Here is a 17,705-nt window from a genome sequence, read left to right on the forward strand (position 1 = left end):
ATTATTGTGGCTTGTAAGAGAAAGGAAAAAGCCAAGTTAAAGCTGTTATGGGTTTTACATTTAGGAGTTACTAAGTTATGTTAAAAATATACAGATGTAAAAATATAAGTATACTTTTTACAGTTTCCTTCCTGAAAGTTCATCTGAGACATTTTATTCTGAGGTTTCTCAAGCAAGATTTTTTCAGATGGTGACAAAATGTGAATTTTAGGATTTTCCCTCCCACGGTTTCTTGCTGTGTCTTGGGGATCAGCTCTTGTTCAAATAAACATGTCTCTAGGAGTTGGGGGGGGGAGGGAAGGGAGTGGATAGCCAATAATTTTTTAAAGATTTATTTGCCCCTTGTTTTGGCTCAGAAAATCTAGCAACAGAATTTGCATACACTTCTTAGTTTAGATTTCCATCTTTGATTTTTAAATTCTCAAAATATACACTGATATCCCCCCACCCTTCCCAAATAGCAGAGACTGGGCTGCTCACAGCCTAGGGGGATTTCACTGTCTGTGTTATGACAATCCCATCCAAGAAAGACACGAGACCCTGGAAACTTTCCTATTCACCCACAGCAACCCCTCTGAGGCTCCCACTCTAACTACAGGGTGACAACAACATATGCAGCTAAGCTGGACACTCATGGTGGACTCAGGAGGGAGAAAGTATTAGATCCCATGTTTGGCCCTGCCCTGCTGCCTACTTGGCGGGGGAGGGGGTGGGTGCAGGCAATCTCTGGCTCCCATCAGAGGGGAAGTGGCGCCCCCTTGTGGCCAAAGATGCCAGTGTATTCACAAGCGTTTTTCTCGTTGCATCTGCAGTGCAGGGAGAATTGGAGAGCTTGCAAGTGGGAACGCTACACTCACACTTACAAAATATAATACTGAGAAAGGAACAATAACTGCAGAGTCTCATTTGTGCACGTGTAGCCAAGGAGGATCTCTCTGGCTGACTTTGCAGCTCTTCAGTCTTAACATTTACTTTTAAGTTTCCAGCCCTTTTTGCTGAAGGGGCCATAGGAGAGTGGGGTGGGAACTCTGCCATCTGAACTTGCCTGTGTTTCTCAGACTGCCATGGAATGGGCCCAGCTCCGCTTCCTCCGGGAGCTCATCGAGGCCCTGCTGAAGGCCTATCAGCAGACGCTCTTTGTGACACACACCGTGGATGAACTGCTCTGGGGCTACAAAGATGAGATCCTGTCCCTCATCAGTGTTTTCAAACCGGAGATCTCACCCTATTTTGGCCTGTACTATGGGGTAAGTTGATCTTTCTTTTTAGATCCTTTTTTTTTTTGAGGGAGCATGGATGCACAAGCGGGGAAGGAGCAGAGGGGGAGAAAAAGAATCTTAATTAGGTTCCATGCTCATCACAGAGTCCCACATGGGGCTCAAGCCCACGACCTTCGGATTATAACCTGAGCTAAAATCAAGAGTCTGATGCTCAACCAACTAAGCCACCCAGGCGCTCATAGAGTCTCTTTATTCAGGTGATGAAGGGGCGCTGCTAGCCAGATTTCATCTTCATTTTGAGTGTCTTCCAGAAAAAAAGACCAAAATTGCTTGGAATTCTAGATGTCTTGTAGAGTATGTGAAAAACAAGGAAGTGTTCTAGTTTTTTAGGTGGGGGAAAAAAACCCTTCTCCCACAATTTCAGCATGCCGCCAGCCGTGACTTTGAATGAGGGCAGCTATGAAAAATACAGAGTATGACTGTGCCATTAATCAGGTGCAATCTTTCAAACTATCATAAATTTCAGTGATAGGTGCCAAGTCTTCATTGATGACCTAGGGGCTGAACCCATGCATTAGCCTGACAGAGACAAGAAACTAAGTAGGAACATGATAGTCCGTTAGAGGTGGGAGCTACGTGTTAGATTTTTCAGACATGTCATTCGTGAAAGAGAATGGATAATTTGAAACTCTGTGTCCCTCATCTATGATTTCTTATGCTTATAAGTGGAATTTTGTGTGGTTCCTTGCAGATTTTATTCACTTTGGCTTGAAATAAAAAATATATCAACATTCAAGTATTTATTATTCAAAGCATATGTTATTGCTGTATGAGTTTCAAATGAACTAAAATTAAAAGCAATTTTAAAAATCCACATTCCCCTCTATCTGTCCCCCCTACCAAGAAACAAAAAACAGAAAGCACTTGAGTAAAATGGATAGTGGGAGGTTGCTAATGACAAACTTAACTCAAGAAGAAAGTGACAGGTTAAGGGTGGGGTCTGAGACTGTGATGAATTTCCTCACCTTTAAATTTGTTGTTATTCTCTGGTTCTCACTACTCAAGAATCTTACTCTTATCCTGTTATATCCTAGAGTGTTCCTCTAGGGCAGATGGTGATAATGCTGCCCTGTGCATTCAAGAGTATACAAAACTTAGAAGCCATTCAAACATAATAGTGAAAAAGTTCTTAACATTATGTAAGAGGTAGGGGTCCTAGAAATAGGGTTCAACTCACCTTGAATCCTTCCCTCTAGGGGAGCAGAATTGATAGATGCTGTCTAGCAGATCCCATCTTGGGGTGCCTGCGTGGCTCAGTCGGTTAAGTGCCAACTTCAGCTCAGGTCATGATCTCTCAGTTCGTGAGTTTGACCCCTGCATCGGGCTCTGCCAACAGCTCAGAGCCTGAAGCCCGATTCGGATTCTGTCTCCCTCCCTCCCTCTCTGCCCCTTCTATTGCCCCAGTCTCAAAAATAAATAAACATTTTAAAAAATTTTAGAAGATCCCATCTAAAAGGAGCCCAGCTTCCATAAAACCAGAGGAAGCACTGATTTCTTAAGCTGTGACTAGACATCCCTTCTGGAAAAAAATATCTGGTGAATTTCCAACAGAGATACAACAAAGGTTACTTTAAGGCCCTTCGGGTCCAAGTGGTTTCTGTCCACCTGCAAGGTAGATCCTGTTCCTAAAACCTCAGTATTTTTCAGGTAATTTTTCATTGTATAGCTTGCTTTTTGTTGTTGTTGTTTTTACATTACTGACTTCTAACTAAGATCCTTTTGTATCTTTTTAAAATGTAACCCACATTTATGGACTGGTTAACGAATTGGAATTTTTATTTTCCCAAAGCAAGGTTGTATTCTTTTATGTGTTTATTTATTTATTAATTTATTCATCTCGCTGCCTTGCCCTTTGTCGCTCCTTGTAGACATTGTATCTTCACAAAGCTCTGTACCATCGCTCAGTTAGATTCGTACCTTGAGTGCATATCCCACATCCAGGAATAGAGCATAAGACTTGGAATCAGAGTGCCTCGATTTATGTTCTGACTTTTTTCACTTAATAACTATGGGACTATTTCTAAACCTCAGTTCCATCATGTGTAACTTGAGGCTAAAAGTATCCACACTTCAAAAATCGTTTTGAAAGGCTGAGAAGTCCATAAAAATGCTTCATAAACTCTAAATCACAGTACACATGTCAGGAACTGTTACTCCTTTTTCCCTTCATGACTGGCTCCCAAGATGACCCTGAATTAACATGACTGCTGTATCTTTTCCATTTGGGAGCCAAACAGACTGTGTGCGTGTGGTTGGTAAAAAGGCAGTGTTTCTGTTCAGTTTGTCCCATCTGCTCTGGTCAAATACTGATTCTTTAGCCAACGGCACAAAAGTTCACACTTGAGCTGTCATTCATTCAAAGACCAGGATAGGCTGAGGAAGTACCCTCCTTCCGAAAATCTTTCCTTAGTTCTGCTGGTGTCGTGCCAGCATCCCCCTCGGATGCCCCAGGCTTGTGTGCCTGCACCATCTGCTCCGCTACATGCAATGAAGAGAGAAACCTTGGTTAACGCGTTGAACGCTCTTCCTTCTAGTAGGAAACAGCCAAACAATTAATGGGGAGGGACAGCGTGTGAGAATGAACAGGATGAGTGAATGTAGAACATTGGCACAGAGCTTTTGAGAAAAAGGGATCTGGTTAAATATCACATGCTCTTACTTCATATTGCGGGGCCAGTCAGCATATTTTTACCTACTGATATTAGGGCACTTCTGTTCTCCTCCACGTAAGAGAGTTCAAGCACCTCCCACTAATTGTGGGTCTTGCGTGTATAAAATATATAGCCGTTAGAAAGTGTCTTTGAGAGCTCAGCCAGTCCAGTTGGTCCTTCGGTGGAGGGGGCGTGGGGTTTTGCTGACATCACACTAGTGGTATGACTGTGGTAGTCTGTCTCAGAGCACCTCTCCATCTCCTGCCATAATATGTTCCTTGTATCCAGCCCACATCCCTACCCCGATAACACAAAACCTATTTATTCCCGACTGTCCTTCAATAACAAAGGTTCCAGCAAGAGACAGGGAAGCATTCACATGCAGTGTCTGACTCTTGGGCAGAAAACAATTGGAGAGAACCCTTTCTGAATTACTGTGAAACATTTAAATGCTTAACTGCTTTGCTTAGGCTAGATCTGAGTTAAGGGGAGGACTTCAGGAAATAACATCCCTTCATTTTTTAAATTGGTGGTTCGGCTTTTTTTTTAAGAGTATTTATTTATTTTGAGAGAGAGAGAGAAAGAGAAAGCAGGAGAGGGGCAGAGAGAGAGGGAGAGAGAGAATCCCAAGCAGGCTCTGCAGTCTCAGTGCACTATCAGTGACATGGGGCTGGAACTCACGAACCGTGAGATCATGACCTGAGCAGAAATCAAGAATTGGTTGCTTAACCAACTGAGCTACCCAAGGGCCTTGGTGGTTCAGCATTTTTTATGTGGAGTATTTGAATTTTTCTCTAAGTTGTTGTAATGTTCACATTGCTGCTCCTAGAGAGAAGTTCTTTGTCATATCTTTTTAAAAATTTTTCTTTTAATGTTTATTTATTTTTGAGACAGAGGGAGAGACAGAGTGCGAGTGGGGGAGAGGCAGAAAGAGAGGGAGACACAGAATCTGAAGCAGGCTCCAGGCTCTGAACTGTCAGCACAGAGCCCGATGCAGCGTGTGAACTCACAAATTGTGAGATAATGACCTGAGCCGAGGTCAGACGCTTAACCGACTGAGCCAACCAGGCAGCCCTTTATCATATCTTAAAGTCATGTAAAACTTCATGTGGGAAGCACAACATGACCTTTATGGATGTGGTCCATATTGATATATTGATATAGTTGGCAAAATAATGTTAAGTGACAGAAAGCAGAACCAAAGAAGGCAAAAAACATGAGAAGAGAATTCACAAAGGGTATGAATGTTTTTTAAGGCAGAGAGCTGAATTATTTGAAAAAAAGCGTTCAAACTCAGTGCAAAAAAAGACAAGTCCTATACTTTTTTTTGGGGGGGGGGGGTCGTTCATCTAATTAACAAAGCTTAGCAAAAGTAACTTGGGGAATGTAAACTGATTTACCACACTATTTCCACCACTCTCCAGCTGGATGACCTTGAGCAACTTGATAATATGTATCAAAAGGCTTAAACATGTTCATGTTCTTTTCTCTAGTAATTTTACTTTTATGAGTCAGTGTAGAAAACAAAAATATTGACAAGGTTTTTAGGCATAAAGATACATAAACATTCACACAACATTATTTGCAGTAGCAAAAAATCAAAATTAAATATCCAACAATAAGAGAATAGTTAATTATTTCTACATAACGTTGAGGAGTGATTAAAGTATACCTATGAAGAACTTTTGGTAACATATAAAATATGCTAAGGAAAATACACAATTTGTGTGTGTGTGTGTGTGTGTGTATACATACGCATACACATATATATGTATACAGGATATATATATATTCACACATATATGTATACATATGTGTCCATGTATATATATATATATGTAAACATATATACATACATAATTGTGTTTATGTATAAAAATTGTGTGTATGTATATTACACATATATATCTTAGTTCTATAAACAAATCTTGTGTGGAAAAGATACTGAAAAGAAACATACCAAAATACAAATAGTATTTTCCATTGGTTAGGAAAATGATGAATAATTGACACCTTTTTATACATCTTTCTGTATTTTCTAATGAGAATTTATTACTTTTATACTCAGAAGAATGTATTATTTCTATAATCAGAAGAGAAATCTATTTTATTTTTTTTTAATGTTTATTATTTTGAGAGATAGACGGCGCACAAGTGGAGGAGGGGCAGAGAGGGAGACACAGAACCTGAAGCAGGCTCCAGGCTCTGAGCTGTTAGCACAGAGCCAGACGTGGGGCTCAAACTCACGGACCACAAGATCGTGACCTGAGCCGAAGTCAGATGCTTAACCGACTGAGCTACCCTGGCACCCTGAAAAACCTATTTTAAAAAGAAAACAGAACACAAGTACATTGCATCAACTTGTTATCCCAAAATGCATCTGTGTTAATACCCAAAAATATATCTGTGAAAAACCTCCAAAGATAGCCTAGAGCAATGAAAGTAAAACAGTCTTTGGTTATTTTATTATTCTTAGTTTGTCTACAAAGTGCCTGTCACATCATATGCATTTAATAATAAACATTAAAAAATGAAAACAATTATAATAATGGTATTAGAGTGGATGCACCACAAAGGCAGCAATTTGTGTCCATTTTGTTCACTGATATACAGTGCTAGATACATGGTAGGCGTTCACTAAGTGGTTGCTAATAAATGAATGAGGCCCACAGCCTGGTAAGCAGATCGGCCTGTGGAGTGTGGGGTTACATAGCTGGGCTTCAGTCCTACCTAGCTCCACCATTTGCTGGCTGAGTGATCCGGACAAGTTATTTAACTTCTCCTTGCTTCAGATTTCTCATCTATAGAATGAGGGTAAAATGGTGCATGTCTGTATTAGTTTCCCGTTGCTGCTTTTACACATGGCCATAAATTTAGGGGCTTAAAACAGCACAAATATAATTATCATCTTCCAGTTCTAGATCTCAATAGCCGTAAAATCAGGGTGTTGTCGGGGCTGTGTTCCTTCTGGAGGCTCTAGGGGAAAATCCACTTCCTTGAATTTCACAGCTTCTAGAGGCAGCCTGCCTTTTTTTGGCGGGCACCCCTTTCACCATTGCCAAACCAAAAGGGAAACATCTTCACAGTCTCTTTGACCTCTGCTTGTCATCACACCTACTACTCTGACCTGGCCCCTTGCCTCTTTGTAAGAAAACTTGGAGTACCTGGGTCCACCCACGTAGTCCAGGATACTCTTCCCATCTCAAGATCCTTAACTTAATCACATCTGCAAAGTCCCTTTTGCCATGTTAGGCAACATATTCACAGGTTCTGGGGATTAGAATGTGGACGTATTTCTGTCAACCACACTGCTTTATGTGGTGGTTCTGAGGATTTCATGAGATAATTCATACTATAATTTTAGACCAGTGCCAGGAATATTATAAATATTCAATAATTGTTAGCTCTTATTACTTTATTATTATAGAGGAACTAGCACCCATGCTATTTCCCAGATATCAAAGCTCCAACCTCACATAGAGAATTTGTAAAGTTGTATAGATTATCTGTATGTGCCCTTAAGAAGTGTAACTTGGAGAGAATACATAAGTGAAGAAAGCTTTCTTGAAAGCCCCAAGTATATATTGGGGCGCCTGGGTGGCTCAGTTGGTTAATCTTCTGACTCTTGGCTTCGGCTCAGGTCACAATCTCATGGTTCGTAGGATTAAGCCATGCTATGAGTGCAGAGCCTGCGTGGGATCCTCTCTCTCCCTCTCGCTGCCCCTCCCCTGCTCATGCGTGCACATGTGCACACACTCTCTCTCTCTCTTTCTCTCTCAAAATAAATAAACAAACTTAAAAAAAGAAAGAGACAGGGGCGCCTGGGTGGCTCGGTTGGTTGAGCATCCGACTTCGGCTCAGGTCACGATCTCGCGGTTTGTGAGTTCGAGCCCCGCATTGGGCTCTGTGCTGACAGCTCAGAGCCTGGAGCCTGCTTCGGATTTTGTGTCTCCTCCTCTCTCTGCCCCTCCCATTCTCATGCTCTGTCTCTCAATAATAAATCAACGTTAAAAAAACTTTTTTTTTTAAAGAAAGAAATAATGGGACTATATTAATACAACTTTCTTTTGTTGCAGCTAACCTACAGTAGGGTCCTGGCCCTGGACTTATGCTTTCTTATTTTTCATTATTGACATATAATTCACTTACATATAATTCACCAGTTTCAAGTGTACAATTTTGTGGTTTTTAGTATATTCACAAGGTTGTACAACCACCACCACCACTGTCAAATTTTAGAACATTTTCATCATCCTCCCCAAAAAACCACACATTTGTTAGCAGTCACTTCCATTTCTCCCCTTCCACCAGCCCTTGGCAACCACTAATCTATACTTTCTGTCTCTATGGATTTGCCTATGAGTCTATAGAACTTTTTTTAATAGTTAAAAGGTTTGTGTCTTTTTTGTTTTTGCTTTTGTAAAGAAAAGTAAGATTATTGTTTTGTTTGAAACAAAACATAAGTAACCCCCCACACCTGCCCAACCTCTCACCTGCCCCGTGGGGTGCTGAGACTGCTGGTGCTGAGCAGGAGGCCAGGCTGGCCCAGGCTGAAGGAGAAGAGCCAGAACTCTCTGTGTGAGAGCTTCCTCAGAGCCCGAGAGGAAGGGCCTTTGGGAATGGAGTTTGGCTTGGTTAGGCAAAAAATAAAATTAAAAAACTGAACACACATGCCCACTATTATACAAATGGTGGCCAAGAGGTTGGAGCCATCTCTGGCAATTGAACATTTCTGTAAATGGAATCATACCATATATGACCTTCGTATCTGACTTCTTCTATTTAGCATTATGTTTACAAGATTCATCTATATTGTAGCACGTATCAGCACTTTATTCCTTTTTATGGGTGAGTAATATTCTATTGTATGGATATACCACACTGTATTCATCAGTTGATGGATATTTGGGTTGTTTCTACCGTGGGCTCTTATGAATAATGCTGCTCTGAACATTTGTGTACAAGTTTTTATATGGACATTGAGATGTATATTTGGAATGGAATTCTCTTGAATATATAGGGAGGAGTGGAATTTGGGGTCATAGAATTTTGGGTTTGTGTTTAACTTTTTGAAGAACTACCAAACTACTGTCCACAGCAGCTGCATCATTTTCCATTCCCACCACCAGTGCCCAAGGGCCTCGATTTCTCCACATCCTCACCAACGCTTGTCCTTTTCCTTTATTTTTTTATGTTTAAAAAAATTTTTAGCATCATCCTGGTGGGTGTGAAATAGTACTATGGCTTTGCTTTGCATTTCTCTAGTGGCGGATGATGTTGAGCATCCTTTCATGTACTTGTTGGCCATTTGAATATTTTCTTTGAAGAAATGTCTCTTCAAATCCTTTGTTCATTATTTAATTGGGCTCAAACTTTTTGAAACCATAAAGTAGTAGTATGGTTAATATGGCATTTAGTCAAACAGTCATTCTATATCTTAGTTCTGCTTCAGTGTTATGTAGCAGTTAGCCTCAACTAGGTTAGTTTTGTGAAGATTAAGTTTCTCAGTTACTGTATCAATTAGGGTTCTCCAGAAAAACAGAATGAATGGGAGAGCTCTAGCTACATCTGTAGTATCTATCTATCCAAGAGATTTATATGTATTAAGGAATTGGTTTGTGCAGTTGTGGCGCAGCAGGTGGCCAGTCTGAAATCCCTAGGACAGGCTGGCAGGCTAGAAACTCAGGCAGGAATTCTACATTGCAGAACTGAGAATTCCTTTCTGTCCAGCAAACCTCAGATTTTGTTTTTAAAACCTTCAACAGATTGCATGAGTCCACCCACATTATCGTTGGTAATCTTTTACTTAGCCAATTGATTGTAAATCTTCATCATGTACAAAATATAGCACCATCTAAATTAGTGTTTGACCAAACAACTGGGTACCGTAGCCTAGACAAGTTGACACGTAAAATTAACCACCACAATTTCTTAAAATGATCGTGTTCACTTATTTTCAGAAAAATGGGACTAATGATGGAGACTATGTTTTTCTAACGGGAGAAGATAATTACCTTGACTTTACAAAGATTGTGGAATGGAATGGAAAAACGTAAGTGTAATGATTTTTATTTTTAATTATTTTTAAAATTTGAATATACTTTTTGAATATATTTAAAATTTGAAAATTTTAAATTAAAAAAATTTTTGCTTAAATTGCACGTCTGCTTATGCGTTATTTCAAAAGAATTTTAACACTGTCATTTTTTGGGTGTCACGCTTATAAATATGTAAAATATCTTTATAATTACTATTTTATAAATCAGGATTGGGGCAACACACTTTACAGATGAAATATTAGTGCTTTGTACATTGATCCTCAGCCGGGCATGAATTACAAGCGGCAACAAGTTTCACTTTCCTCGTGGTCATTGAATTGATGTGTAGCTGCAACACAGATACTTTAAAACCACTTTGTTTGGGGGCACAGGGAAGAGTTTCTCTTTTTAATTTAATTTATGATTGTGTACTGTTTATGTGTTTTTCTTTAAAGATAAAATACATTCGAGTTCACCATTATGGTATTTCAGAAATATTTTTTTTTTAACATTACTAAGAAACAAGCTATTTCTAAAAAGGAGCTGAGGCAGTTTGTAGTAAAGCCACGTATAAGACAAGATGATTTCTATGAGAGGAATTAGAAACCTCAGAGAGAAGAAGAGGGTAATTCTTTAGGGACTGAGGCAAGAGGAATTCTGTTCTTGAACATTAAATTTATATCCAAGCTTCCCAGAAAAAAATGGTGTGGAATGTAGGGAAACCCTCTGTACTATCTTCACAATTTTTCTGTAAATCTCAAACTATTTTTATTTTTATATATTTTTAATGTTTATTTATTTTTGAGAGAGAGAGGGAGAGAGAGCGAGCATGAGCAGGGTGGGGGTGGAGGCAGAGCGAGAGGGAGACAAAGAATCTGAACGAGGCTCCAGACTCTGAGCTGTCAGCACAGAGCCTGACCTGGGGCTCAAACTCGTGAACCTTGAGGTCATGACCTGAGCCAAAGTCAGATGCTCAACCAACTGAGATACCCAGGCACCTCTCAAACTGTTTTTAAATAAAAAGCTTGTTTAAATTTTAAAAAGTACACAAATCCATGTACATAAACATATATTTGTGCATGTGTACACACACAGACAAACACATACACCAAAATAAATAAGATCCCTGAAAGAATATGTGAGAAACTGGGAACAGTGTTGCCCCTGGATAACCAGGCTTCTGGCCACAGGGAAATTTAGGTGTAAACAGGATATAGCTGGATTTTGTTTTAAACTCAATCTGTTGTTTTCTTCCCAATCTTTCAATAGCAGAGTGTAATCCTTTTAAATACTTAATATAATAATTGACACAATTATAATATAATGATATGTTATTTAATATATTGGACTTTTTTCTGGGTTATGCCTATTCTACCTTCAGATTTTAGGGTTCATACTTAACAGTTTTTGCTGACAAAATTGAAAGTTGTCTATTGTCTCTTCTCCCAAATAGGACGGTAATGTTACCCATTTTGTAATACATTATACCCATCTTCCATGCTGTTCTTGCCTTCCAACTTGTTTCATGTTCTCTGGAAGCCAAATATAAGCAGAATGTTTATCACTTTATACTAATTAATTAAATGTACCAATGTATTTTATTAATTTTTTTCTTTTTTCTTTCTTGTGCATTTTTATTGAAATTCTACTTAGTTGACACACAGCATGAGATTAGTTTCAGGTGTAAAATGTAGTGATTCATCACATCCCTATAACAACCTATGTTGTGCACTTCTTAATCCCCATCATCTATTTTTTATTATTTTAAGTTTTTATTTGAATTCTAGTTAGTTAACATATAGTATAATATTGGTTCCAGGAGTGGAGTTTAGTGATTCATCATTTCCATATAATGCCCAGTGCTCATCTTGACAAGTGCCCTCTTTAATATCCATCGCCCATCTAGCCCATCCCCCCCCACCCCCCTCCATCAACCCTCAGTTCTCTATAGTTTTTTCTTAAACATTTATTTACTATTTTTGTGAGAGAGAGAGAGAGAGAGAGAGAGAGAGAGCAAGCAGGGGAGGGACAGAGAGAGAGGGAGACACAGAATCTGAAGCAGGCTCCAGGCTCTGAGCTGTCAGCACAGAGCCCAACACCGGGCTCGAACTCACAAACTGCGAGATCATGACCTGAGCCAAAGCCAGATGCTTAACCAACTGAGCCACCCATGCGCCCCATGTTCTCTATAGTTAAGAGTCTCCTATGGGTTGCCTCCCTCTCTCTTATTTTTTTCCCTTCTCTTATGTTCATCTGTTTTGTTCTCTTAAATTCCACATATGAGTGAAATCATGATATTTGTCTTTCTGGGACTGACTTATTTGCTTAGCATAATACACTCTACCTCCATCCATGTTGTTGCACATGGCAAGATTTCATTGTTTCTGATGGCTGAGTAATATGCCATTATATATATGTGTATACACATACACACACATACACACACACACACATCACATCACATCTTTATCCATTCATCAGTCAATGGACATTGGAGCTCTTTCCATTACTTGGCCATTGTTGGTAATGCTGTTATAAACATTGGGATGTATGTCTCCTTTCAAATCAGTATTTTTGTATCCTTTAGGTAAATATATAGTAGTGCAATTGCTGGGTCATAGGGTAGTTCTATTTTTAACTTTTTGAGGAACTTCCATATTGTTTTCCAGAGTGGCTGCACCAGTTTGCATTCCCACAAACAGTGTAAGACGGTTCCCCTTTCCCCACATTGTCACCAACATGTGTTGTTTCCTGTGTTGTCCATTTTAGTCATTCTGACAGATGTGAGGTGGTATCTCATCATGGTTTTGATTTCTATTTCCCTGATGATGAGTGATGGTGAGCATCTTTTCATGTGTCTGTCAGCTGTCTGGATCTCTTCTTTGGAAAAATGTCTGTTCATATCTTCTGCCCATTTCTTAACTGGATTTTTTGCTTTATGGATGTTGAGTTTGATAAGTTCTTTATAGATTTTGGATACTAACCCTTTATCAGGTCATTTGCAAAGATCTTCTCCCATTTCATGGGCTGCCTTTTAGTTTTGTTGACTGTTTCCTTCACTGGGCAGAAGCTTTTTGGCATAATGAAGTCCCAATAGTTCATTTTTTGCTTTTGTTTCCCTTGCCTCCAGAGACATGTCTAGCAAGAAGTTGCTGTGGCCAGTGTCAAATAGGTTGCTACCCATGTTCTTCCCCAGTATTTTGATTGTTTCCTGTCTCACACTTAGGTCTTTCATCCGTTTTGAATTTATTTTTGTGTATGATGTAGAAAGTTGTCCAGGTTCATTCTTCTGCATGTTGCTAACCAGTTTTCCCAACACCATTTGTTGAAGAGAATGTCTTTTTTCCACTGAATATTCTTTTCTGCTTTGTCAAAGATTAGTTGATCATATAGTTGTGGGTCTATTTCTGGGTTTTTCTGTTCTGTTCCACTTATCTACATGTCTGTTTTTGTGCCAGTACCGTACTCTCTTGATGATTATAGCTTTGTAATAAAGCTCGAAGTCAGAGTTGTGATGTCTCCAGCTTTGCTTTTCTTTTTCAAGATTGCTTTGGCTATTTGGGGTCTTTTATGTTTCCATACAAATTTTAGAATTGTTTGATCTAGTTCTGTGGAAAATGCTGCTGGTATTTTCATAGGGATTGCATTAAATGTGTAGCTTGCTTTGGGTAGTATAGACATTTTAACGACATTTGTTCTTCCAACTCATGAGCATGGAATGTTTTTCCATTTCTTTGTGTCCTCTTCAATTTCTTTAATAAGCTTTCTATAGTTTTCCATGCACAGATCTTTTACCTCTTTGGTTAGGTTTATTCCTAGGTATCTTATGGTTTTTAGTATAATTGTAAATGGGATCAACTTCTTGATTTCTCTTTTTGTGCTGCTTCATTATTGGTGTATAGAAATGCAACAGATTTCTGTACATTGATTTTGTATCATGTGACTGCTGAATTTCTGTATCAGTTCTAGCAGTTTTTTGGTGGAGTCTTTCAGGTTTTCTACATAAGGTATCATGTCATCTGCAAATAGTGAGAGTTTGACTTTTTCTTGCCAATTTGGATGCCTTTTGTTTCTTTTTGCTCTGTGATTTCTAAGGCTAGCACTTCCAGTACTATGTTAAATAACACTGCTGAGAGTGGACATCCCTGTCTTGTTCCTGACCTTAGAGGAAAAGCTTTCAGTTTTTCTTCATTGAGGATGGTATTAGCTATGAGTCTTTCCTACATGGCCTTTATGATGTTGAGGTATTGTTCCCTCTATCACTACTTTGCCAAAGGCTTTTTATCAAGAATAGATACTATATTTTGTCAAATGCTTTTGCTGCATCTTTTGAGAGGATCATATAGTTCTTGTCTTCTTTTATTAATGTGGTATATCATGTTGATTGATTTTTGAATATTGAATCTACCCTGCAGCCCAGGAATGAATCTCACTTGATCATGATGAATAGTTCTTTTAATGTTCAGTTGGATTCAGTTTACTAGTATCTTACTGAGAATTTTTACATCTGTGCTCATTCTCCCTTTTAGTGGAGAATTCTCCCTTCATCCTGGTTTTGGAATCAAGGTAATGCTGGCCTCATAGAATGAGTTTGGAAATTTTCCTTCCATTTATATTTTTTGAAACAGTTTGATTTCACTCTTTTTTAAATGTTTGGTAGAATTCCCCTGGAAAGCCATATGGCCCTGGACTTTTGTTTGTTGGGAGATTTTTTTATTTGATTCAGTTTCTTTGCTGGTGATCAATTTGTTCAGATTTTCTATTTCTTCTTGTTGTATCTTTGGTCATTTATGTGTTTATTGGAGTTTCTCCATTTTTTTTCCATATTGCCCAGTTTGTTGGCATATAGTTTTTCATAATATTCTCTTATAATTGTGTTTCTATGGTGTTGGTTGTGAGGTCTCCTCCTTCATTCATGATTTTGTTTATTTAGGTCCTTTCTGTTTTCTTTTTGATAAGTGTGGCTAGGGGTTTATTGATTTTATTAATTCTTTGCAAGAGCCAGCTCTTAGTTTTGTTGATCTGTTCTGATGTGTTTTTCGTTTGTTTGTTTCTCTATCATTTATTTCTGTTTGAATCTTTATTATTTCCCGTCTTCTGCTGCCTTTAGGCTTTATTTGCTGTTTCTTTTCTGGCTCCTTTTAGTGTAAAGTTAGGTTGTATATTTGAGACTTTTCTTGTTTCTTGATAGGCCTGTATTGCTATATACTTCCCTCCTATGACAGCTTTTACTACACCCCAGAGATTTTGGACTGTCATGTTTTCATTTTCATTTGCTTCCATGTATTTTAAAGTTTCTTCTTTAATTTCCTGGTTAACCCATTCATTCTTTTTTTTGTTTTAATGTTTATTTACTCATTTTAGAAAGAAATAGAGGGAGAGGCAGAGAGAAAGGGAAACAGAATCCCAAGCAGGCTCCACATTGTCAGTGCAGAGCCCAATGAGGGGCTTGAAGCCACAAACTGCAAGATCATGATCCAAGCCAAAATCAAGCACTGGACACTCAACTGACTGAGCCACCCAGTCATTCTTTAGTAGAATGTTCTTTAACCTCCATGTATTATGGTCTCTTCAAATTTTTTCTTGTGGTTGACTTCAAGTTTCATAGCTTTGTGGTCTGAAAATATGCATGGTATGATCTCAGTCTTTTTGTACTAGTTGAGGCCTGATTTGTGACCCAGTATGCAATCTATTCTGGAGAATGTTGCATGTGCACTCGAAAATAATGTGTATTCTACTGCTTTAGGATGAAATGTTCCAAATATATCTGTTAAGTCCATCTGTTGTGTCACTCAAAGCCATTGTTTCCTTGTTGATTTTCTGCTTAGATGATCTGTCCCTGCTGTAAGTGGGGTATTAAAAATTCCCTACCATTATTGTACTGTTATCAATGAGTTTCTTTGTGTTTTTTTTAATTGATGTATATATTTGCATATTTCCAAGTTGGGGCATAAATATTTACAATTGTTAGATCTTCTTGTTGGGTAGGCCCCTTTATTATGATATAGTGTCCTTCTTCATTTCTTGTTACACTCTTTGGTTTAAAATCTAGTTGGTCTGATACAAGTATGGCTACTCTGGCTTTCTTTGGACATCCATTAGCATGATAACTGGTTTTTTATTCCCTCACTTTCAATCTGGAGGTGTCTTTATGTCTAAACTTAGTCTCTCGTAGGAAGCATTTAGATGGGTCTTGGTTTTTTTTGTTTTTTGTTTCTGTTTTTTTAATCCATCTGATGCCCATGTCTTTTGATTGGAGCATTTAGTCCATTTACATTCAGAGTAATTATTGATAAATAAGAATTTAGTACCATTGTGTTACCTCTAAAGTCGTTGTTGCTAGAGATTTTCTCTGTTCCTTTCTAGTCTTTGTTGCTTTTGGCCTTTCTTTCCTACTCAATGAGTCCCCTTTACTATTTATTGCAGGGCTGGTTTAGTGGTCATGAACTTCTTTAGTTTTTGTTTGTCTGAGAAACTCTTTATCTGTCCTTCTATTCTGAATGACAGCCTTGCTGGATAAAGGATTCTTGGCTGCATATTTTTCCCAGTCAGCACATTGAATATATCATGCCACTCCCTTCTGGTTTGCCAAGTTTCTGTGGAGAGATCTGTTGCTAACCTTATTTGTCTTCCCTTATAGGTTAGGGATTTATTTTCCCTTACTGCTTTCAGGATTTTTTGCTCATCTCCGTATTTTGCAAATTTTACTGTGATGTGTCCTGGTGTTGGCCTGCTTTTGTTGATTTTGATGGGAGTTCTCTGTACCTTTTGGATTTGGATGTCTGTTTCCTTCCCCAAATGAGGGAAGTTTTTGGCTATAATTCACTCGAATAAACCTTCTGCCCTCTTTCCCTTCTCTTCTTCTGAGACTAATATGATACAAATGTTATTATGCTTTATGGAGTCACTGAATTCCCTAAGTCTACATTTGTGATCCAATATTTTTCTTTCCCTATATTTTTCAGCTTCATTAGTTTCTATAACTTTGTCCTCTATATCACTTAATCTGCTTCTTCCATCTTTGTGGTCATTACATCCAGTTGGTTTTGCATCTCAGTTATAGCATTTTTTATTTCAGCCTGACTAGTTTTTAGGTCTTATATCTCTGTGGTAAGGAACTCTCCCTGGTATCTTCTATACTTTTCTCATACTTTTCTATACTTCTTGTTCTTTCTTTTGGGATGAATTCCTCCATCTTGGCATTTGTCTAGGTGTCTGTCTTCTGTGTATTAGGAAAACCTGTTATGTTTCCCACTCCTGACAGTAATGTCTGTATTATTTTTTTAAATGAATTTTAAGGTCAGATTGGTTTCCATACAACACCCGGTGCTCATCCCAATAGGTGCCCTCCTCAATGCCCATCACCCACTTTCCCCTCTCTCCCACCCCCATCAATCCTCAGTTTATTCTCAGTTTTTAAGAGTCTCTTATGATTTGGCTCAAGTAATGTCTATATTAAAAAGACATTCTATTCTGCCTAGTGCCTGATGCTTCAGAAAATGTTTCTGGTGTATGTTGTGTGTTATCTGCTGTTGTGTTTTGGCAGCTCTTTCCCTCAGATCAGTCTTCTGCAGAATTTCTCCTTGCAGAATGGGGAGTGTTTGGATCTTGTCCACTGTGTGGCAAGTTTTAATTAGTGTATTTTGGTCTGCTTGTCAAGAGGCTAGATCCTATATCCCCTAGACTGAAACTTCGCAGCACTCTGTGGTCAGTAGACCTGGTGGGTGCAAGGGGTT

At 38.7% G+C, this 17,705-nt stretch overlaps 1 protein-coding gene across 1 annotated transcript in view; it reads left to right on the forward strand.

Annotated features, from left to right (window-relative positions):
* Positions 1-17,705, forward strand: part of SCARB2 (scavenger receptor class B member 2) — a 76,286-nt gene that overhangs the window by 38,039 nt on the left and 20,542 nt on the right. The window contains exons 4-5 of the mRNA XM_086704815.1: positions 1,059-1,247; positions 9,892-9,983. Of these exons, the coding sequence (XP_086560941.1) occupies positions 1,059-1,247; positions 9,892-9,983 (281 nt within the window). The remainder of the gene's footprint in view (positions 1-1,058; positions 1,248-9,891; positions 9,984-17,705) is intronic.

This window comes from Puma concolor, chromosome B1 (genome assembly GCF_028749965.1).
Source record: "Puma concolor isolate L17-30 chromosome B1, mPumCon1.1.hap2, whole genome shotgun sequence".
Classification (NCBI taxonomy): Eukaryota; Metazoa; Chordata; class Mammalia; order Carnivora; family Felidae; genus Puma; species Puma concolor.